Source organism: Natator depressus, chromosome 7 (genome assembly GCF_965152275.1).
Source record: "Natator depressus isolate rNatDep1 chromosome 7, rNatDep2.hap1, whole genome shotgun sequence".
Taxonomy (NCBI): Eukaryota; Metazoa; Chordata; order Testudines; family Cheloniidae; genus Natator; species Natator depressus.
This window is the reverse complement of record NC_134240.1, coordinates 60069775-60093677: the sequence shown is the minus strand read 5'-3', so window position 1 is coordinate 60093677 and position 23903 is coordinate 60069775. Positions and strand designations below refer to the sequence as shown.

Genomic DNA, 23903 nt, shown 5'->3' with positions numbered 1-23903 from the left:
TTGTCTACAGCCAAGCTCTACGATACAACTGCATTTGCTCCAACCCCTCAGACAGAGACAAACACCTACAAAATCTCTATCAAGCATTCTTACAACTACAATACCCACCTGCTGAAGTGAAGAAACAGATTGACAGAGCCAGAAGAGTACCCAGAAGTTACCTACTACAGGACAGGCCCAACAAAGAAAATAACAGAACACCACTAGCCATCACCTTCAGCCCCCAACTAAAACCTCTCCAACGCATCATCAAAGATCTACAACCTATCCTGAAGGACGACCCATCACTCTCACAGTTCTTGGGAGACAGGCCAGTTCTTTCTTACAGACAGCCCCCCAACCTGAAGCAAATACTCACCAGCAACCACATACCACACAACAAAAACACTAACCCAGGAACCTATCCTTGCAACAAAGCCCGTTGCCAACTGTGTCCACATATCTATTCAGGGGACACCATCATAGGGCCTAATCACATCAGCCACACTATCAGAGGCTCGTTCACCTGCACATCTACAAATGTGATATATGCCATCATGTGCCAGCAATGCCCTTCTGCCATGTACATTGGCCAAACCGGACAGTCTCTATGTAAAAGAATAAATGGACACAAATCAGACGTCAAGAATTGTAACATTCAAAAACCAGTTGGAGAACACTTCAATCTCTTTGGTCACTTGATTACAGACCTAAAAGTGGCAATTCTTCAACAAAAAAACTTCAAAAACAGACTCCAACGAGAGACTGCTGAATTGGAATTAAGCTGCAAACTAGATACAATTAACTTAGGCTTGAATAAAGACTGGGAGTGGATGTGTCATTACACAAAGTAAAACTATTTCCCCTTGTTTATTTCCCCTCCTACTGTCCTTGTCAACTGCTGGAAATGGCCCACCTTGATTATCACTATAAAAGGTTCCGCCCTCCCGCCCCCACTCTCCTGCTGGTAATAGCTCACCTTTCCCGATCACTCTTGTTACAGTCTGTATGGTAACACGCATTGTTTCATGTTCTTTGTGTATATAAAATCTCCTCACTATATTTTCCACTGTATGCATCCGATGAAGTGAGCTGTAGCTCACGAAAGCTTATGCTCAAATAAATTTGTTAGTCTCTAAGGTGCCACAAGTACTCCTTTTCTTTTTACAGATACAGACTAACACAGCTGCTACTCTGAAACCTGTAACTCAAACTGTTGATAACATGTCCTGTTAAATAATCCTGTTAATGGATGTAGTGAGGTAGAGTGGCCTCCCTCCAAACTTGAGAGCAAGGGAACAGTACAATCCCCCTGGTGAGAAGAGACAAACCTGTACTGCCCCCCTCACCAGAAGTACCAGGGCGGGGCAGGACATATAAAGGGAGGGTGAGGCAGCTCAGTTGAGTGGGAGACATGGAAGGAGGCAAATGTCTCCAGTCCACTGCAGAACTCTGACGCTGAAACTGCACTGTGCAGAACCCTGCCCCCAGAGGAGACCGATCCTGGACAGGCAATGGCAGGACCCCTGGGCTCGGGTTGGACGTAACCCAGGTAAACCAGATTTTGTCTGGTTTTGTTGCTGGAGCACGAGTCAGCGTGTTTTGGTGGGATCCCCAGTGACCTAGTGAAGTAGCGTGGGGCCGGGTTCTCCTACCTCCAACCCCCCCAGCCCTGGGCTGGCAGCCTATTCACCCTAGGCCAGAAGTCCTGTGCATTCTTTGTGGCTTGCCCCAGTCAGGAGATTGGGAGGTCCAGACTGTATTTGCTGGCTGCCCTAGCCAGGATGCTTAGGCTAAAGTCTGCCCCCTTTCTCTGCCCCAAGAGTCCTAGACTGTTGAGTTCGGTCTGTCTTAGCCCGGAGACTTAGGCTAAAGACTGCTCTCTGCTCTGCCCCGCCCAGAGGGCCAGTTTGCCTTATAGACTGTTAATGCTGTCTGCCTCAGCCAGGAGGCTGTGGGCTAAAGACTGCTTGTGCTCTGCCCACCTAGAGGCCTAGAGCCCTAGACTCTTGATTGGGGTCAGCCCTAGCCAGAAGACTATGGGCTAAAGACTGCTTACTGCTCTGCTTCACCCCTCCCGAGGGGGCTAGAGCTCCAGACTGTTAATGGTTGTGTCCCCCCTGCTAGGAGGCTATGAGCTATAGACTGCTTGCAGCTCAGCCCTGCCCACGGGGCCTGAGCCCAACTGCTGCTGCCTGCTGCAGTGAGGCAGAGTGGCCTCCCTCCCTGCTTGAGTGCGAGGGACCACTACAACGGACTATAGCTAACACTATACAAACAGAGCAGAAATCGGGTGGTTTTCAATCTGACCTGAGTGTGTGTGAAATTTCAACTATAACTCTGCATTAATAGTTTTTTGCACTTAATTTCCTTGAATTTTAAAAACAAAAGAGACAAAGAAGGTTCCAGTACATTTGCTATATGGCCACAGACTAAAAAGATGTGCATTTAAACACGTGGTCTAACAACCCCACATTCCAGTCAAATTTTGCTGAGTCTGGGGCTGTGCATCCCTGTGAAAATTAGTGACTGACAGAACAGGGGACCCAGCAGGAAGTCTCCCTGACCAGCTGGGCCCCCTATTTTTGAGGGTTTTTTTTGTTTTTGTTTTTGTTTTGTTTTTTTAACATAGCCCTGGAGAATGCAAGAGCACATTTAATTATCACATTTTCAAATATGGCAGGATGATGAAAAGGAAAGCTAGCTGACAGGGAGCTGAAGCAGTCATGGTTAAGATGATTCAAAGCCAAATGGTCTGTCATAATCAGTTTACACTGCATTCTGTGTGCAGAGCTCCACACAGACATGAATTCATACAGTACGTATTATTCAAAATGAGATGACAGCAGCATGAAATTTTACAATATTTTTAGTTTTATTAAATTATCATTTTAGTTGTTGCTAAATGAAATTCCTTAAACTATGTCAAAGCCACCAATCCTCAGGAAGAATGTTATCTATACTACAGGTAGAACCATACAACTGGGTCAGAGTCTACTTATAGCAACAAGGTCCAGTATAACCAAACAGCAGCATTCTTCTGGCATAATCTTGTTGGCTTGCCCACATCTACCATGATGTACAATAACCCTGGCACCAGTGCATTCTGAGGAAAAAAATAAGCAGCCGTCCCTCCCACATGTTGCCGCAAACACTCATGTCAGGGGCAGGGGACTGCAAGTATTTTACATAAGGGATTTTGGGATGTTCTTCAGCACAGACACCTGGGATGTAGGAAGATTGGCTAGCCTGGTTACATAGACCCAGATGAGTGTGTGACTGAATACTCCCCTGTATTCACATCCTACATACTACTGTAGTAATCGTTGCGCAAGGTATGCCTTGTAAGGTATCATTTGAAAACTCAAAATTGGCTAGTCAGTACAGTCATGATAAAATATGTGTAGCAACATTATGTATGAAGTTAAAAGATTCTTCTGTATGATTTTATTAACATGTTCCAAACCCCACAGCTCTGCCCCGAAGAGTTTGGTCAGTAATCTTGCTGGAAGCATGTGGTGAGAAATTTTGCTTGAATCTGATACAGTTTGTTAAGTTAGGCACTAGAAAGTGTTTTATTTTTATTGTAACCATTTCTGACTTTTATGCCGCATTACTTGTATTCACTTAAAATCTCTCTCTTTGTGGTTAATAAATATGTTTTATTGTTTTGTCTAATCCAGCATGTCGGGGTAACTCTATTTAGGATAACAGGCTAGTGTATATTATTCCCTTCAAGGAATAATGGGATTAATATATTTGGACTGGCCAGGAGAGGGATGGGCAGTACAGGATACACATTTCTGGGGGGAAATCCGGAACTAGGAGTGTGTTGGGGTCACCCTGCAGTATAACCAAGGCTGGTGAAAGCCAGGCTGCAACTGACAGACTGCAGTTACAAAAACACAACTGGGAGTGATCTGCATGCTGGTGGCAGTTTGTGAGCAGTCCAGGTTGGAGGCTACAGCAGCAAGTTATTGTACAGCACCCCAGGTTACAGGGCATGGTGACATAGCTCCCCACTGGTCTGAATTGTACCCTGGTATGTCACAAGTTGGTTCCATCTCCAGTGCAGGTTGTCACAGCCTGAAAAACTGTGTTACAGCCTTGTTATTGAGCAGTACTGGTACCACTCACACTGAGGAACCATGTTTTAACCATGGCAAGAGAAGTAAGCCTTGTGTGGAGTCAGATAAAGTTTGTGGATGACACAAAGCTGGGAGGTATTGCCAATACAGAGAAAGATCGGGATATCATACAAGAAGATCTAGATGACCTTGTAAACTGGAGTAATAGTAATAGGATGAAATTTAATAGTGAAAAGTGCAAGGTCATGCATTTAGGAATTAACAACAAGAATTTGTGTTATAAACTGGGGACGCATTACTTGGAAGTAACAGAGAAGGACCTCGGAGTATTGGTTGATGACAGGATGACTATGAGCCGCCAATATGACATGGCCGTGAAAAAGGCTAATGCGGTCTTGGGATGCATCAGGCGAGGTATATCCTGTAGAGATAAGGAGGTGTTGGTACTGTTATACAAGGCACTGGTGAGACCTCATCTGGAATACTGTGTGCAGCTCTGGTCTCCCATGTTTAAGAAGGATGAATTCAAACTGGAACAGGTACAGAGAAGGGCTACTAGGATGATCCGAGGAATGGAAAACCTGTCTTATGAAAAGAGACTCAATGAGCTTGGCTTGTTTAGCTTAACTAAAAGAAGGCTGAGAGGAGATATGATTGCTATGTATAAATATATTAGAGGGATAAATACCATGGAGGGAGAAGAATTATTTAAGCTCAGTACCAATGTGGACACAAGAACAAATGGATATAAACTGGCCATCAGGAAGTTTAGACTTGAAATTAGACGAAGGTTTCTAACCATCAGAGGAATGAAGTTCTGGAACAGCCTTCCAAGGAAAGCAGTGAGGGCAAAAGACATATCTGGCTTCATAAGCTTGATAAGTTTATGGAGGAGATGATATGATGGGATAGCCTAATTTTGGCAATTAATTGATCTTCAACTATTGGCGGTAGATATGCCCAATGGCCTGTGATGGGATGTTAGCTGGGGTGGGATCTGAGTTACTACAGAGAATTCTTTCCTGGGTGTCTGGCTGGTGAGTCTTGCCCACATGCTCAGAGTTTAGCTGATCGCCATATCTGGGGTCGGGAAGGAATTTTCCTCCAGGGCATATTGGCAGAGGCCCTGGGGGTTATTCGCCTTCCTCTGCAGCGTGGGGCATGGGTCACTTGCTGGAGGATTGCCTGCACCTTAACGTCTTTAAACCACGATTTGAGGACTTCAATAGCTCAGACATAGGTGAGGGGTTTGTTACAGGAGTAGGTGGGTGAGATTCCATGGCCTGCGTTGTGCAGGAGGTCAGAACAGACATTCATAATGGTCCCTTCTGACCTTAAAGTCTATGATTCTATGATATTGTATAGCGTGGCTACAAACTCAGCAAATCTCTATAGTATAGATTGGCCTTAAAATTAAAAGCCAACCCTCTGAAGAAAATCCTGGTTTGAGTTATAAAAGGATGAAAAGTAAATCTAAAAAGTGTGAAGTCTGGAAAATGTCATTTTCCCATATTACGATAAAATCCCTTTATGCCATTTTTAAGTTATCAAGCTTTGTAAAAAGAAAAATATTACTGCTGGACTGTGAACAAGCATGATCTGCACTGGTTTCTTATTGCTTTCCATGTGGAACATGAGAAGTTGGTTTTCATTTATAAAGCCCTCCATGGCTTGGGACCAGGGCAGTTGAAAGAAGCCCCTCTCCCTGTGACATACCTCCACAGCTGTGGATTTCCCTCAAAAAAAAAAAAAAAAAAAAAAAGAAAGTGAGCACTGCTGGCAGAACATTCTTCCCAAGAGCTCCTGACTTTGGAAGTTGCTTCTTCATCCCTGGAAATAGCTTGAATTTGATTACCTATATTCCCAGGCTTTGGGGAATGCATAGCTGCCCTGAGGGCACAGCAGGGGAGATGACTGGACTTCATTTTCAGGGTTTTTTCCACCCCCCGCAGGATCAGGGGCAAAGACAGGCTACTAGTTTTATTCTTCATTGTACAATTATGTTTTTAATATATGCAAAATAGGCACTTTATTTTGGTGCTACCATCATTTACTCAAAAGCATATCAATATTACAGTGCACTAGAAAATGTAAAACTAACAATCAGGATTTATTAATTTTGTTTCAATGTTTCTGTACCTGTATGGATCATTGATGATTCCTCTATAGATCCATTTCTCCAGAATTTCAAAATAAGGCACACTGGCTGCCTTGGTTAAGTATAGACACAGCTCTTGTGCTTGGCTGTCTCCTGTATAGTTGAAGGTCCTGTCGTGAAGTAAGCTAAGGGTTGACCCTCCCATGCACTCACCTTTATCCACAGAAGTGGCTATAATTAAAAAAGGAAAAACTCTTAAGGCAAAAAGGCATTTAATTTAAATCTACACATTCAAAGAATGAGTCATTTTGTTAAAGGCTATCAAGGCTCAAAATAACAGACTGAGAATTCTGAAACACTGGTTCAACTATTGACAATTCACACAAACATCTTGTTATGGAAAGAGTTATCAGCTAATTATTTGACTAGATTTCAGCATAAGAATTGTGGCTTATTAACTCAGCTGCTACATTGAATGCAGCACGCTCCTCACTTTTGAAGTGCACACATGCTATTATTTAGCTGATTCTCAGCAGCCATTCCGCTATGCAGCCAACATTTAAAGGTGACCTGAAAACAATTTTTTAATAAAACAAGAACTGATGTTAAAAAACCCTCAAGTCCTCCAAGTCACTAGGGTTAAAGTCAAGCACTTGCACAAGTGTTTGCAGGATCAAGGTCCAAAAAGCTCCCTATACCTAGGGGACACAGGAACAGGTCCATTCTCCAGATGGGTAATTGAGGAATCCTAATTTATGTCTACACTGCAGCTCAGAGTGAGCCTCCTAGCCTGGGTAGACAAGACTCATACTAGCTCAAGCTAGTGTACTAAAAATAGCAGTGCGGACATTGTGACTCAAGCAGCAGCTCGGGCTTTCAGGTCCACCTGACCCTTTGGGACTGAGCTCAGGTAGCTAGCCTGAGTCTCCACTAGAGCCCCAACATCCAAACTGTTATTTTTAGTATGCTAGCTCGAGTGGAGCTCGCAATTGTCTCTCTACCCGGGCTGGGAGACTCACTCCCAGCGGGAGTGCAGACATACCTAAAGTGACTTGCTAAAGGTTACATAGGACATTAGTGACACAGATGGGAAGAGAAGCTTTGTCTCTAAGGGTACATCTACACAGGAAATGGCAGCAAGTCTGAGCCCAGGTTGACAGACTCGGGCTTGCGGGGCTCATGCTCCAACACTAAAATAGATATGTAGATGTTGCGGCTCGGGCTCTGAAGCCTGGGAGGAGGGAAGGGCTTCAGAACCGTAGCTCCAACTCGAGCCACAATGTCTACACAGCTATTTTTAGTGTGTAGCACAAGCCTGAGTCTATCGACCTGGGCTCAGACTTGCTGCCGCTCACTATGTAGATGTAGATGGTGGTAGATGTTTATTTTCTCCACTAACACACAGGTTCTCATGCAAATTGCTTCAACCTCTGAATTCAGTTAGGATAACAGTAAAATTTGGGTAAGGGGGATGCTTTGCTAAAGCAATGGGGTAAGTGCAAAGTACTACTAGCTATAACTGAGAGGAATCTGTTGAATTGCATGTGAGACTGGAAGTATGTGGTCATGCCGGGGAAATACACTCCCAAACTTGGCACAGCATCCTTCAGCTATGCCAGAATGGCTCTCTTCTTTAAAAGTACTATACTAAAGAAATACTGTACTTGGGGAAAATGAATGGGTTAGTATTTCAGTGTGGGGCAGGAGATGGGAACTGCAGGACACCTTCAATTTTCAGAGCAAGGGGAACCTTAACTTAGCTTGTTAGCTATAGCATTCCAGGAAAGGGAAATTTAAGGAAGTGGCACTTTTAAGACAGTTCGTCTTGTCTCCCCTCAAGCAGTACACGCCCTCCCCCCAACTTCAAAATTCAGAGAATCTTTAAAGAACAGATATTTATTTTGACCAAAAATCTCCGGTTAGGCTACAGAGGGGTTTTAAGGTCCCATCAAACTGAAAAGGTTTGATTCAACCTTAACTACGGTTGTCACTAATGTGCCTCCATAACACTGTTTGTTAAAGTCAGTAACAAGTCAGTAAACCTGTTAATACAGCACTAATTAAACCATTGCTACTTGGTCCTCTTCTGTAATCTCATAACAGAGTTTTGATAATTAAAATCCTCTTTAGAGTTCACTTTGAACACTGTACAGAAGCAGATTACTGCATATAATGTGGGCATCATTTATAGTTCTATACAGCTTTTGGAACCTCATGACAAAGGCATGAAAAATTTAACAATCATTAGAAAGTATGGACACCTACCAAGTGAAGCAAGAATCTCCATGGTCCTCATTGTGGGCTGGATATAAAACCAGAGTTTCTGTAGGGACAAAAGCCCTTGTCTCTGAAGATGCTCCAGCTGGGTGATAAGAATCATGTATTCTTTGATAAGGGTCCTCATTGCTGCTGCCAAAGCATGATTTACCTGTCCGTACTCGAACGAAGATTTTTCCTCAATGAACCTGCAAAAAGCCGTACAAAAAATTGTTTGACAAGGCAGTGTTTATATTTTCAGGAGCTGTATTTACATGTCATTGTAGAAGCATGAAGGGCAGAGTGCAACCTAGTTAGAAGCTGCACTGTCATCTTGAAATCTATACAGTTAAAATATATGTATCTAAAGTAGCTTTAGGGGCTATACCTGCCTTGACTCCCTCCAGTCAATTTTTGTTGTTTAACCATCACATTTTTCTATTTTTTAAAAGTATTCCCTCCCCCTGGTGCTGTCTGAAATGTAGGGTAATAAGCTATTGCTGACTTCAAACATGCTTCTGATTCTAGCCACTGGGGGACTTTAACAACAATAATTTTTATTAAAGTAGCACCCAAGGGCAAACACAGATGAAGAACATTCCCTGCTCCAGTGAGCTTACAAAAAATACAGACAGATGAAATCAGGGAATAACATACATGCAAATAAGCATGTGCTGATCAGCACACATTAATTAGTTACGGGCTCCACTTTGGGTTTTTAATCTGGGAACACAGGTCAGGGAAGAGGAATGGGAGGTATCGGGGAGTTAGCGAGAGTAAAAGAGTAGGAAGAGGAAGGAAGGAACAGGCAGTCCCAGCTCACCACCTGCCTAGTCATGGTCACAGCAGGGCTCAGCAATTAACTGCTAGGTGGTAAAGGATGGGCAAGTTGGCAAAGTGAAAGTGAACTTGACATTGCAATAAACTAAGAAAGCAACTCAGTATGGTGGAGTTGAACTGTCAAGGGCCGTGAAGGTGAAGCCAGTGGAGGGACATAGAGAAGGGGGTGATGTGATCAGTAACAAGCCAGGAAGATGATCTTAGCAGCAGCAATGTGAATGGACTAAAGAAGGGCAAGGTTGCAGAGAAGAGGTGATTACTGTAGGACCTGGATGAGATTTCAGCTGTGTAGACAGAAAGAGAAGGCTGAATCTTAGAAATATTACATAGGAAGAAGTGGAAAAATTAGACATGGTCTGGGTTATTAAACAAGTTTTTTCCAAATTAATTAATATCCCACTAGAATCAGTCATCATAGCAGATTTTAGTGAGGTGTTGGACTCTCTTTTTGAACAAGTCAAGCTGGCCCAAGCATACACAGTCACATGCTAGAAGCATTATAAAAGATCATATGTAAAAAATAGGGTGAAAAGATGTCTAGAGGTTGCAAAAGCCTACAATGAAGAATTTTACTTTTTTTTCTCCTCTCCACATTCCACATATTCACAAATAGATTTCTTCCTGATTTCTACAAATTTGATGGACTCAGTGCTTTATAACAAAATCAAGTCTATCATGATCTCTGATCATGCACCAGCAATACTACAATTTCCCCCTCCCAAGACAAACTGGATTTGTAAAGGATGGAGACTGAACTCCTCTCTTTTGAAAGATGAACATTCTCAGTACTCTGTCACAGATAAATTAGGTTTTTCTTCAAAACAAATGATATGCCAGAGATATCCTGATCTACCCTATAGGATAAGCTTTTATTAGAGGAAGGATCATTTCATATGCAGTGGTTAGAAAGAGGGCTTACCAGGCTCAGCTCCTGGAATTAACCAAACAATTTAAAGGTCTAGATTTAGAATGCGCAAACTACCCCTCCCAAGAAAATCTTAAAAAATTAATCTTCAGTGTGAAGTAAATAGATTGACTTCAGCACAAGCCAAATTTGCTCTTTTTAGACTCAAACAAACACGCTGGGAGTTGGGAAACAGAGGATAAAATTCTTGCATGCGGATTAAAAGTGAGAGGCCAAACATCCTGAATAGTATCACTCAAATCAGAATAAGGATAGGTTATTACTAATTAAAAAGAGCTCAATGATCAATTTTTGAAATTCTACCAGTACAATAATAATTTACAATAATAATTCACCACCTGACCCAGAAGAGCCGAATAACGTTGTTAAAACTCAACCTCCCACAAATCTCAGAAGAGCAACATGCAAGGCTGGCCTCTCCCTTGCAATTCGAGGAAATAATCTAGTTCATAGAAGAAATAAGCCTGGGCAAGACTTCCCCCGCCAGGATGGCTTACTGATAGAATTCTATACAAGTCTCCAAGAAATTCTGGCTCCTAAGCTGCTATACGTTTTCAAAATGCCTTAAATAAAGATATGTTAAGTCCTACTATGAGGAAAGCCCTAATTATTGTACAATTTAAACTGGGTAAGGATATGCAAAAGTGTAATAACTATAGACCCATCTCTTTAATCAATACTGATATAAAATACTTTCAGAAATACTGGCTAAGAGGCTTGAAGAAGTAATGAGTGATATGGTTCATCCCAATCAAGTGAGATTTATTTATTTATTTATTTATTTAAAAAAGCATGATTCAGATCACACACATCCGGTGATTAATGTTATTGCATTCCACCAACATTCTAGAAATTCCCATGCAATCATTTAATCACCTTGATGCAAAGAAAGTCTTTGACAGAGTGAACTGGAAACATCAATTTTTTTACCCTAGATAAATTTGGGTGGGGAAATTCTTTATTTCATGGATAAAACTGTTATATTATAATTTCAACTCTCACATCTTAAAAAATAGCACAATATCCCTCCTTTGATCTTTTTGGGGAAACTAACCAGGAGTGCCTGCTCTCCCCTCTCCTGTTCAATCTAGCTTTAGAATAACTTGCAATACTATATTAGGGAACACAGTATTTAAGGGATCAAATCAGGGACTCAGGAGACAAAATCCTTCCATATGCAGACATCATCTTATTTATTAAAGATCTGGATCAATCTATTCCAGATATCCTACGAACAATAGATAACTGACAAATTCTCTGTCTTACAAGATACACTGGGATAAGTCAGAAGCAATGATGATCTCATTGGAGCTAGCTGGAAGTGGCTCTCCTGTAGGGACGTTTAGATGGCAACAGAAACTTCAGATATCTTGGCATCCTGCTCCCAAAGGAAATTAAGAACATATGCAAGGTTAAGCTAGCCTCAATCACGTGATTAGCAACAATTTAAATTGATGGCAGGCACTACCTCTCTCCCTTTAGGAAAAATAAACAATTAAAATGAATATCTTTTCCAGGATCCTTTTTATTCTGCATTCCCTGCTTATCTATATTCCTCCCTTTTATTTTGCCAAAATTAACAACATATTCAGGTCCTTCTTGTGAGGTGCTGGTAACAAACCCAGATTCTCCTTACAAAGATTACAGCTCCCTGTCAAAAGAGGTGGGTTTAGATTTTCCAACTTCAAACTTTATCATCAGGGAATAATTCTTAGCCAAGCTGCACAGCAGCTCATTCCCTCCTGCTGTAGAGCCCCAGATCGGCTCCAGCTGGAAGAAGAATTGGTTGTTCCCTTAGCCCTTTCCAATGTGCTGCACTTGGATTACTATTGATTCCCTAAAGAACAATTACCACTATTGTGGCAGCCAGAAATACTTTGCATACGTCCACTAAATTTAAAAATCACCCCCTTCTACATAGCAAGGCCACTATCTGGGGTAACCTGAAACTCTGTCTAGCAGGCAACCCCATAATTTGGCCAGATTGCATTAGGAAAGGGATTTTTGACTATCAGTCAATTTATTGAAAATTATACCTTCCTCTCTTTTATAATATTAAGAGATATGTTCAATCTACAGACCAAGGTGGAGTGGGAATATATCGAATTTAAAAATCAGGGGGTAGCCGTGTTAGTCTGTATCCACAAAAACAACAGGGAGTCCGATGGCACCTTAAAGACTAACAGATTTATTTGGGCATAAGCTTTTGTGGGTAAAAAACCATGTGCAACTGAAGTGGGTTTTTTACCCACAAAAGCTTATGCCCAAATAAATCTGTTAGTCTTTAAGGTGCCACCAGACTCCCTGTTGTTTTAACTTAGAAATGCCATCTCCTATCTGTTTGGTTCCAATGCCTGAGCTACCCTGACCCACCGGAACTGCTTTCATTTCTCCAAATATTATCCAGATTGCCAAGAACTATGGTAATACAATATACAAACTTGGATGGCAAATTTGAATTAAATAGATTCCCTAAAAAAGAAATGGGAGGAGGAACTAGGACAATTATTCTCTGCTAACCAACGGAAACATATTTTAGCCAGTGCTCTGAGCTGTTCCTTGGACCTCCGTTTATGATTAATCCATCAGAAAAATCATATGGAAGATGCATTAGACCCCTCTCCTACTGTTCAAAACAGGTGCCGCTAAGTCAGACAAATGTTGGCACTGTGATTCAGCAGGTGCTAACTTCACTCATATACTCTGCAAATGCTTCTATAACTGTAGGTTTTGGGCAGAACTTAACTGCAGAGTTATTTTATTCGTATAAAATAAAATTGTCTTACAACCTAAACATATAATTTTAAACCTAATGGATGTTAACTGGAAGCTGAATAAATCTGAAAAACTTTGGCTAAGCAGACCACTAACAATTGCTAAAAATATAGTACTACAAAAATGGAAATCCAAAAAGTGACCAACAATTGAAGACTGGCACACAGATTTCAGAAGCTTGGCCCTCTTTCCATGATGGCCAAGAAAAATTCTCAGAGATATGGGATGTTTTCCTGGAAGTATCTGAATGATCCTATTAAATGCTTCCTTCCTGCTCTCTACCCATTGCCTCCCCCCTGCTCATCCCTACACCGCCCTTGCTACTCTTCTTTATCTTAACAATTTTTCTTTTACTAGTTGCATATTTATAAATAAAATTTTGTTTATACAAAAAAAACCTTTCCTAGTATATATATAATTAAATGTTTCAAATATAGCTATTATAAGTTTATGTATAGTTTGTCATATTTTAAGAACACTAATAAGTTAACAGAAAAAGAAACATGGTCTGGATGTGAGAGTCTAGAGAGGGTGGAGACTGTTACTGGCCTGAGTGACAGGACTACGGTGATGTGGTCCACAGTGATAGAAAGGTGAGAGATGGGGAAGGTTTGGAGCGGGGCTCAGTTTTGGCCATGCTGAGTTTAAACTGGTGGCTGGACACCCCTGAAGAGACGTCAGACAGACAAGCAGAGATGCAAATTTGGATGGAGGGAGTGGGGTCTGAAGTGGAGAGGTAGATTGGAGAGTCAACAGTGTAAATATGGTAGGCATCTGGATAAGATTACCCAGCAATAGGATAAGGAAGGAGAATAGGATGGATCCAAGGCTGAAGTCCTGTGGGATACCTATTGAAAGTGTGAGTGGGTGGGGGAAGATGAAAGGGAGGCATTGAGCAAATTATTAGAGAGGTAAGAGAACCACAAAAAGACAGTCACAAAAGCCAAAGGAGGACAAGACTTTAAGAGGAAGAGCATGGTTGATAGTGTCAAAGGCAGGAGAAGTCTGGAGTACAGGACCTGAGATCTGGCCAGAAGAATTCACTTGAGGCTCTCGCGAGAACAATTTTTGGGAGCATAGAGGGTGGGAGCTACATGGAGCTGCCCTAGGAAGGAGCTGGAGCAAAAGAACTCCAGAGAGAAAGTAGTGAGGGTGTGTCTGAGGAGTTTGGAAAGGAAAGGAGATGACAGATTGGATGATACTTTGAAGGTGAAGTGAGCTCCTTTCTAAAAACTATCATTAATACTTATAGGAAAGGTTTGGCCCTGACATGGGCAATTATCACAGTTGCTTTTCTGATCGGGTGGTCCTTTAAGGACATTCAGTTGCTGATTTGATTACATTTGTTGTGCTTTCGCACGTAACAGGGGCGAATGCATGAAGATTGTCATCTCCTCCCCAGGAGTCCCAGGATTCTGTCTTTCCCATAGGCAGTGGACTGCACATAACCAACTTCGGTCAACATACAGAAGGTGTGGATATTCCTCCACAAATGGAAAATCAAAAAAAAAAAAAAAAGACCAAATTGTGTTGCCTGGTTTGTACCTCATCACAGTCACATCACAGACAACTGTCCCATTTACACTTAGAGTGGTGACACAAGGGCGATCCACCTAGCTACGGCAGAAGCATTAGAATGGCTTTCAAATCTCAAGATTCAGCTATAATCTCAGCCCATGGCTTTTCAAATGCCATATGAAAGAAGAAGGATACTTATAGGGGAAGTACAAGTAGAGTGGAGTAATCCATTTACTTCATCAGTATGTGCTGAGTGCCCCCAATGAGCAGTCACCCCAACCCCACTAGCCAGAGTTCAGAGGAGCATTCAGCATGCAAACACCACAAACTGCACTTTCTGCCCCCCATTTAAGACCCCAAAAGCCCAGAACCCCATTAACAGCTGTAGTGCTAGGATATCACAACTACCGCTCCACTCTGATGACGCTAAGGTGCTGACCCAATAGAGATTCAGGTAGGGGTTGGGTTTTCAGCTGCACTACTTTGAGGAGCTCCTATTTTTATTTTACATCCCAATAAGTATAAACTAAACTAAGGTGGTTTCTAAACCAGGCAGCATACTTGCAAATAAAACATCTGCATAAAACATCACAAACTGAGATTCTGTAATTCAATTCTGGGTGTCAGACCCAACCGGACAGACACATCCTGACATGGAGAAAACAAAGGCCACATCAGATACCTGGTCACAGTGGAGTAACTCGCAGCTACAGGAAGAATCCGGGTCACTAGCTCTTTGACTGACATGTCCAAATTGGGATCCACTAAGAAAGCTCGGTTCTGCCTGCCTATGAGAGGCTGTGCTGTGATGTATCTTCCATCCACGCCAATCAAGACATACAGCAAGTCTTCCACAATTGTGGACTCTTGAGAAGCTAAGGGTAAGGTACCTATTTGAAAACAGAGGACAAAAAGTACAAAATCTGAACACACGACAGAACTATTCTCAGTCCCTTTTCATTCCTCTGTGGCTTTTTGATTGGTATGCTCAGGCTAGATTAAAAGACAGTGAAACATGGAGGTGAGGTGCTGTTAAAAGGGACAGTATGCATCATTCTCCTCAATGGCAATGCTGTCTTCCCACCTTTTAGTACAAGCAAAGTGAAATTAGGTCTTGTAGTAAGGCTAAACCAAAGCAATCTTCAGGGAAGAGGGACCACTGTGCACTGAGTTTTTATTGAATGTTCAGAAGTTATCAAGAGACTTTGTAAACGAAAATCGCATAGTTTTGATCTAGTACTTGGACCTCAACAGAAAATACTATGAGTCAAGCAGAACAAGACTAAGCTACACACACAAAGATGAGCTAAGGGATGGAAAATAATTCATTTGGGGTAAAATCCATAAAATGTCCGCCTAGCTTTCTAAACCAGAGAACAGAATCCTTTACTTTGTTTGTGTGCCAAAATGTAAGTTATACAGATATACATACATACCCAGCATATATGACCATGATAGCTATGGAACAAATTACATTCACTTTGCACCTCTGATCTTCCCACCTGTACTCTGCCCACTAATCTAATTGCAATGGAACTGGGGAAGTACCAGTCTTGTCAGCAGTTTTCCTAGAGTTGAAATTTTTCAGTAAAAAGAAATGAAGGTTACTTACTTGTAACTGGAGTTCTTCAAGATGACTGAATATTCACACTTATGGACACTGCGCTGCCTGATGGAGCCCAATGGCAGAACCTTCTCCCACTCCAGGCAGTGCCTGTTGGAGCACCTGTGTACCCCCTCCTAGTCCTTCTCTCGGTGTCTCTGAACATTCCGAGGGTGAGGCTATAAAAGGGAATGCTGCTCCCTCTACCACCTCAGTTCCTTCCACCGCCAACCCAGAAGACTTGGATAGGACTGAGAAAAAGGGGAAGGTACGTGGGAAGCGTGACTATGCAGAGTCAATGCAAAGAAATCTGATAACAAATAAGCAACCTTCATTTCTTTTTAGAGTGGCTCTAGATATTCCTATTTACAGGTAGATTGACAAGCGGTGCTGAAAATCCCTGAAGAGGAGAACAGAGTCCTAATTAAATCATCATCAAACCAAAGAAATGTAGGACTAGGAAGGACCTTGAGAAATCATCTACTCCAGCCCCCTGTGGTAAGGCAGGACCAAATAAACCGGGACCACCTGACAGCTGTTTGTCCTACTTGTGTTTAAAAACCTCTAACAACGTGGATTCCACAACCTCGCTCAGTAATAATGATTGAGCCACCTCTCTGCCAAATTTGGCACCCGCTCTAGACACTAGATCCAGTACATAATGTTTAGAGAATGTGTGCACTGATTTCCAAGTAGCATCTTTACAAATTTCTCTAATAGGAACACGTTTAAAACAAGCAAAAGATGCAGCTACAGCTCTAGTAGAATGAGAGAGCAAAACAGGCAGCTCAGGAATTTCCGTAACTCATAACGCTGAACAATGCATTGTTTAACCCATCTGGAAGTAGTCTGAGCAGACACACCATGACTCATGATTCTTAACAAAATAAACAGTCTAGATGACTTCCTAAAAAACTCTTAATTCTATCTGAGTGGTATGCAAGAGCTCACCTAGCACCAAAAGTATGTAAGGCAGACACTCCTTTATTATCATGAGGTTTGGGAAAGAAAACTGGTAAATTAATCGTCTAACTGATATGAAATTCAGACACTATTTTTGATAAAAACCTGGGATCAGGAGTAAGAACCACCTCATCTTTGTCAAAATTCATAAATGGCATAGGTTAGCCATCAAGGCATGCAATGCATTCACCCTTCTGGCTGATGTAATAGCAATAACGAAGACTGCTTTAATAGATGAATAAAATAGGGAACCATACACAAAGCGTTCAAGTAATGATCAAAACATGGTAAGCTGAAATAACAGCCAGATGAACTTTTAAAGATGAATTAGACAATCTTTCAGACGCCAAGTACATTAAATATGGCGAAATACAGGGTATGGAAGCTGTCACTGAAAAGTCAAATTTATCCCTCAACTAAGCAACAAATCTGGTCCATTTTAACAGGTAACACTTTCTTGTAGACAGCCTTCTAAAACTAAACAGAACATTTTGTACCAACGAAGAACACGATGGCTCAAGACTAGTCAAAGTCCGATAGCCTAACCTGTCACATGAAATAACTGTAGATTTGAACAAAGAATCCTGTCTTGTTGCTGTCAGAAGATATTTGGAGACCGAGGAAGACGCATGTTTTATCTGTCTGACGGCTGATGAAGATCCGTGTATCACTGCTGTCTTGGCCAAGCTGGGGCAATCAATATCATTTTTGCTGTCCTAACAAATCTTCTTCGCCACCCGAAACTGGCATTGTTTTTGGACTGAAGGGAAACGGCATGATGAGCAGCAAAAGTGTGAACTAATAACCAATATGTCACTTTGCAAATCTCAGATAGTACTTGTGCCAGGAAAGCTGCTAAAGCTGCTTTTGCTCTAGTTGAATGGGCTAATACTCTAGGGAAGTGGTGTAATATTAGCTAACTGGTAGCACAAATGAATGCAAGAGGAAATTCAGAAAGATATCATCTGAGTGGAAACTAGACTGTATTTCACCCTGTCCACAAGTGACACAAATAACTGTGTTAAGGATCGAGAAGACCTGGTGCAGTCCAAGTAGAAGACTAAAGCCCTCCTTACATTCAATGATAGAAGCGTGTCCTCATCTCTATCCATATGAGAAGAAAGCTGGCAAATAAATTTCCCAGTTCAAGAGGAAATTGGAAACCACCTTTGTCAGGAATTTTGGGTGAGGGCGGAGGTAAACTTTATCCCTATGGGAAACTGTATAAAGAGGCTCTTAAACAAAGGCTGTCAACTCATCCACTCTCCTTGCTGAGGTTTTTGCAACCAAGAAATGCCACTTTCATACAGAGGTGGAGTATGGAGCAATACGTGAGAGGTTCAGAGGGTGGTCCCATTAATTCTGTTAACACCAGGTTGAGATCCCTTGGGGGAACAAGTTCTTGTACCTGTGAAGATAACCTTTTAAACCTTTTTAGAAATCTGACAGTTATGGAGTTGAAAAAAAGCAATCTATTACCCACTGAATGGGGAAAAACAAATAGCTGCTCGATGTATTCTAAAAGGACTAACTGTCAGATCTTGATATTTTAGGTGCAATAGATAGTTCAAAACATGCTTGCTCAGAATCTTGCTCTGGAGAGACACATTTCTATTAAGACCAGATAGAAAAACATTTCCATTTAGCCAGGTAAGTACACCTGGTTGAAGGCTTTTTGCTATTTAGAAGTACTTCCTTAACGTCTTTTGAGCAAGCACTTTCTAATGGTGTTAACCATGAAGCATCCATGCTGTCAAGCAGAGGGCTTGTAGATTTGGGTAGAGCAGACAGCCAAGGTCCTGGGAAATCACATTTTCATCCAACAGGAGAGACAGAGAAGGTCTCACCGACAATGCTAGTAGGGCTGAGGTCTAGTATTGCTGAGGCCACGCTGGTGCTATTAGTATACGGCAAGCATGGTCCTGTTTGGTCTTCCATGAGACTCTGGAGAGGAATGGTATCGGAGGAAAGACATAGAGCAGGGAATAAAGTGTTTGTAAAGCATTTGGCATAGAGCAGGAAGTAAAGCGTAGTATAAGGCAAGCAGTAAAGCGTTTGTTAATGAACCTGGCTGTGACCCCCTGGGGAGCAGAACTGATGGCATTTTCTGTTGGCCTTTGTTGTAAACATATCCTTTAGGGGAGCCCCCCACAGCTGAATGGTGGATCTGGCCATTCATGGTGAATTGACTTGTTCAGGTGATCTGTCGATATGTTCTGCTCTCCTGGAAGGTAAGCAGTTTTTAGGTGAATAGAGTTGGTTATGCAGAACTCCCACAGGAGAATTGCCACCTGGCACAATTGCACTCAACACTCTTCACTTTCAGTTTATGTAGAACATAGATGCTGTGTTATCCATTAAAACTACCAGATTTCCCCACATAATATGTGGGTGGAAGGTCAAAACAGGCTAGATGGACAGCACTTAGCTCCCTGATGTTTACATGGGTCCTCAGATCCTGTGAAGACCACAAACCTTGAGTTCACACTCAAGGTTCCCATATGTGCCACCCCTGCCCCAAATGCAGGGATGAGGCATCCAAGACCAATGTATACATTGGTTGTGGGGGAACGAAGGGAACTGAAGAGGGACAGGGGAGGAGGTGGGAAGGGAGGACAGAAACAAATTGAAGGGAATATCCCAGATACACTGTGCTCAGGACCCACCAGTCCAATCCAAGAACAGAGGAAGTGGGATAGATGATTGGCAAACATATGGGAAGGAACAGTAATATTGCCATCAACAAACCTGTCAAAATGCACGCTTAGAATGAACTGCTTGTCGAGAGGAACCTGCTGTCACAAAGGAAGAGGGGGTGGAGGTGGTTGATGCCAGTACCTCCTGCCCCTTTTTCTTGGAAGGTCTTGGGGCCATGGGATAAATGTCTGATATCTCTGAGCCTGCTGGGGCTGGAACTCCTTCCTCTTTGTCACAGTGTATTGACGCCAAGCAACTTCAGAGTTCTCCTTGAATCTTTTAGGCTACGTAGCCTATCGTCCATTTTTTCCACAAAGAGGCAGGCCCTTCAAAGGGCAGATCTTGAATGTTCTGCTGTACTTCAGGCGGAAGATCGGATGCCTGCAGTAAAGCTGCTGAATCTGCTATATACAAGCTGTCCTGGCCACCAGCTTGCCCTCTTCCATCACCACATTAAACTCCTGCCTGAAGTTCTCTGGTAGCCTGTCTTTAAACTTCATGTTTTCCCACAGAGTGAAGTCAAAGCGACTTAGAAGAGCTTGCTGGTTAGCAATTCTAAGTTGTAGCCCTGTCATTTAATAAAGTCTGCAACCAAACTAGTCCAGTCTCTGATTCCTTCCCCTTTTGCGTTGATGCTTGGTGCCCCTGCCTCATTCACTCATTATCTGCTGCCACCACACCAAGAGCCTGGGCGAGGGTGAATGTAGAGGTATTCAAAACACTTAGAAAGGACACAGTTCGCTGTAGGAGCTAGGGAAGAAAGGGTGTGCCAGAGTGTTCTGACAGGCTCCAGAATTGCTTCATTAATCAGGAGCATCACTTTGGAGGGACCCATCGAAGCTAGTATGTCCACTAATTTGTGAGATTTCTTGCAGACCAAATCCACCCTAATGTCTTACACTGAGGCCACCCTTTTAAGCAGTTCTTTGTGAGCCTGGTAATCTTCCCGTGTCAGTGAATTGCTCACCATCTCTAAAGCCTCATCTGGTGATGAGGAAGACAATGCACCAGAATGCTGAAGCAATATCTGTTCCCTCTTGTGGTGGAGGAGATGTCTGAGCAACTTCCAGCTGCCTGGTACCTGCATTAGGTGTCAGAGAGTTATCTGTGGTGACAATGATCTCAGTACACCCTCAAAGAAGTCAACTGAGGTGGGTGAGGTAAGGTCCTACCAGGAGAGAGACACCCCACAGAATCCAGAAAGGCCACTGACATGGTGGTGAGGCCCGTGCTCGCACAGGCCATTGTGACTTGAGATGTGCTCACTGCTGGGACTATGAGACCCATTTCGAATGGGACACAAAGACCCAAACTTTGAGTCTGAAGGAGATGACTCTGAGTCCCGTGACAAGAGTGGTGCAGATCCTGTGTGGACAGGAAATAGATAAGCATAAGCTGAGCCTGGGGATGGTGGTACTGAGGATTTTAATGGTGGATTTCCTCCGGAATGTACTGGCTCTTAGGTACTGGAAGCGTAGAGGGCATCAGGTTGCATGCTGTAGCGGAGGTGGTGTAGGAACTGCAGTCACCAGTATTGGCTGAAATTCTTCCTGTATCGCCAGGGTCACTGGTACAGAAAGACTGAGTAGTTCTCTGGCAGCTGTGTATGCCTCTGGCATCATCGATACTTGAACTGGGTCTTGAGCTTGTTTTCTTTGCATAGGAACTTCAGGGTTCAGCTGCAATGGAAGTAGCAAAAGTTCCAAAACTGACAAAAACCCTTTTCAAGATGAGGAGCATTCTGGGAACACTTCCCCTCAGAGTGTCCCCCCGAGTCTTTGCCTCTAGGTGGCCTTAGCAGCAATGATCTTGCTGAATGGGGTACCGGGTCTTTGGAAGTTCTCTCTCTTCTTTGACAGATCAAGGTGCTGCAGACATCTCGGGTGGTGTACTCCATACTTAAAGTGCAGCATTCAGAGCATGCTCTGAATCAGATGGCTTGCTGCCTCCATAGGCAGACACTTAAAGCTCGTTGCTCTAGAGAGGCTAAAATCTTTTACAAATGTGATACCTGTCACTGACCAGCACTGACCTGGCACACAACCAGCAGGACTTAATCCCTGGAGAACTAGGCATGGCTGCAATACCGGTTCCAAGATTCAAATTTGGTCCAAAAAGGACCTAAAGCTAAAACCTATCACTAACACTAATTGAACTCTATACCTAACTAATTACTAAAGCGAACAAACTATATACAAAGAGTGAGGGGAAAAACTTGCAATATCAAGATTGTTGGAGCTCTCCAACAACTGTCACTGGTGGTAAGAAGGAACAGAGGTGTTGGGGTGGCTCCATCCTCTTATACCTGCACCCAGTGGTGCATGATGGCAGAGGGCGCTCGAGCTGCCCTGATGGGTGCTGCAGAGGGAAAATATTTCTGATATCTGCGCACGAGGCATGCACACATACCAACAGTGGCATAGACATGTGCAATCACTCAAAGAAGCAGCATCATTTTCATCTCCACAATGCTGGGGGAAGGTGGCTCCAGAGAAAATCTTGCATGAACTGATCTGACAGATCCTATGAGTATACAGTCAGGACTAGCACCGTGACATTTCCAAGTCACCCTACATCCCATACCTCAGAGCCATCAGATGACATTGATTCCTGGTGCTTTGGCCAGATGTTTCTGACATGCACCCAGGTGGGGATGAGTTATCTGAATGGCCACGATCTCAGGTGACCCCATCTTTCTGAGGGTCTACAATATCTGAAGAAACCTGTCACACTGGGGTCTGACTGGAGCAAACAGCTGTGTTATCATCTGGTTTCAAACATGGCATCCAATAAAATTTTGGGGCTGGGATTCGGTATTGACAAATACTGTAAACAAAGTTTTAAGGCTTTTCTCTCAGCCCATTTCTTACTTAGCAGAGTTAACCGGAGCTAAGCTTTCTCCTCATCTTGAATATTTGGTGAAATCTGAATGAGACCAGAAAGCAAATGCACTGAATAAAACACTCGTCATTTTTGTCTGTGTGATACATACCTATAGGCACTGTTGTGTCAGTACTTAAATTGGATCCAGTGAAGAAATCCCCATTAAGTGCAGATCTCTCATATACCCAGGCTGGAAATACTGGAATAGGCTGGCAAGAATTCTTCTTGTTTTGCTTGTCTCGGAGTATCTTTCGTATAAGCTCAAGAGGCTGTCAGAAAGGAGAGAGGGGCTTCTTTAAAAACACCGACCTGGAAAAGCATCATTTCAAACCAGACATCAATTACAAACTGCTGAACTAGTCAATCTGAGGACAACGGTGGAGAGAACAGGATGCAGGACCTGGCTATTGGTTATAACACTGCAGGGCTTTTTTCTTTGTATGCTCAAGCATTTTTAGAAGCTTTGTTTATTTCACTAAGTAAAGACAAAACAGCCTGGCTTTCCCATTCCCAACTCTAGGGCTCAGTCACTATAAGAAGACAGAAAGGCAGGTTAACTTTTCTGCCTACAAGGGACTGGCCAGTACCACGGAAGACGTCATTTTTGCATTTTGCCATTCTCAGGTAGAGTTTACCAGTGTCCACAGAATAAACTGGTGATTTTAGAGTTTTATTTCTCAGCTGTGACAATTTACTATGGGTTGAAATCTGGGTCACAACCCAGAATTAAATCCCATCTTCCAAATTATGAAGAGAATAACGTGTTGGCTAACAAACCACAGAACAGCTCTAGTGATACTGAGAATCTGAGGAAATGCATGGCACTTTCCCACCCTAATGCACCATTCTCCCTGGTAAACGTGTGACACATTCCACCCCTGTACACTGTCCCCTGCAATCCCTGGCACACACTGACCCAGTGCTCCCCACAATATGCAGATGCTCATAAAAATATCCTAAGGTTTACCTGATGTAGGAACTGGCTTTGCTGGACTCTGTGCTTCTCATTTGACTAACCCCAAATATCCTCTGTGATGCGATGAATTCTCTATGTTCTTGTCTTTTCCACTTCTTTCTCCTCTAACAATACCATCACCTCCACCTTGGCCAGTTCCATCTCCAAACACTTCTGGCATTAGTAGGGCTAGCCTTAAGCACAAGCAAAGCAACCAGATGCTTGGGGCCCTCTATTGCATGCAATCTCCCTTTCTAAAATTAGGGCCAGATGAGGAGGCAGCTCATGGTCTGATCCCCTTCTCCTTCCAACAGTTTGGGCTT

At 42.7% G+C, this 23903-nt stretch overlaps 1 protein-coding gene across 3 annotated transcripts in view; it reads right to left on the bottom strand.

Annotated features, from left to right (window-relative positions):
- Positions 1–23903, bottom strand: part of TUBGCP2 (tubulin gamma complex component 2) — a 79663-nt gene that overhangs the window by 35867 nt on the left and 19893 nt on the right. For all 3 annotated transcript variants that reach the window (XM_074958605.1, XM_074958607.1, XM_074958608.1), the window contains 4 exons: positions 22735–22894; positions 15162–15369; positions 8431–8630; positions 6207–6396 (listed from right to left, as the gene is read on the bottom strand). In XM_074958605.1, the coding sequence (XP_074814706.1) occupies positions 6207–6396; positions 8431–8630; positions 15162–15369; positions 22735–22894 (758 nt within the window). The remainder of the gene's footprint in view (positions 1–6206; positions 6397–8430; positions 8631–15161; positions 15370–22734; positions 22895–23903) is intronic.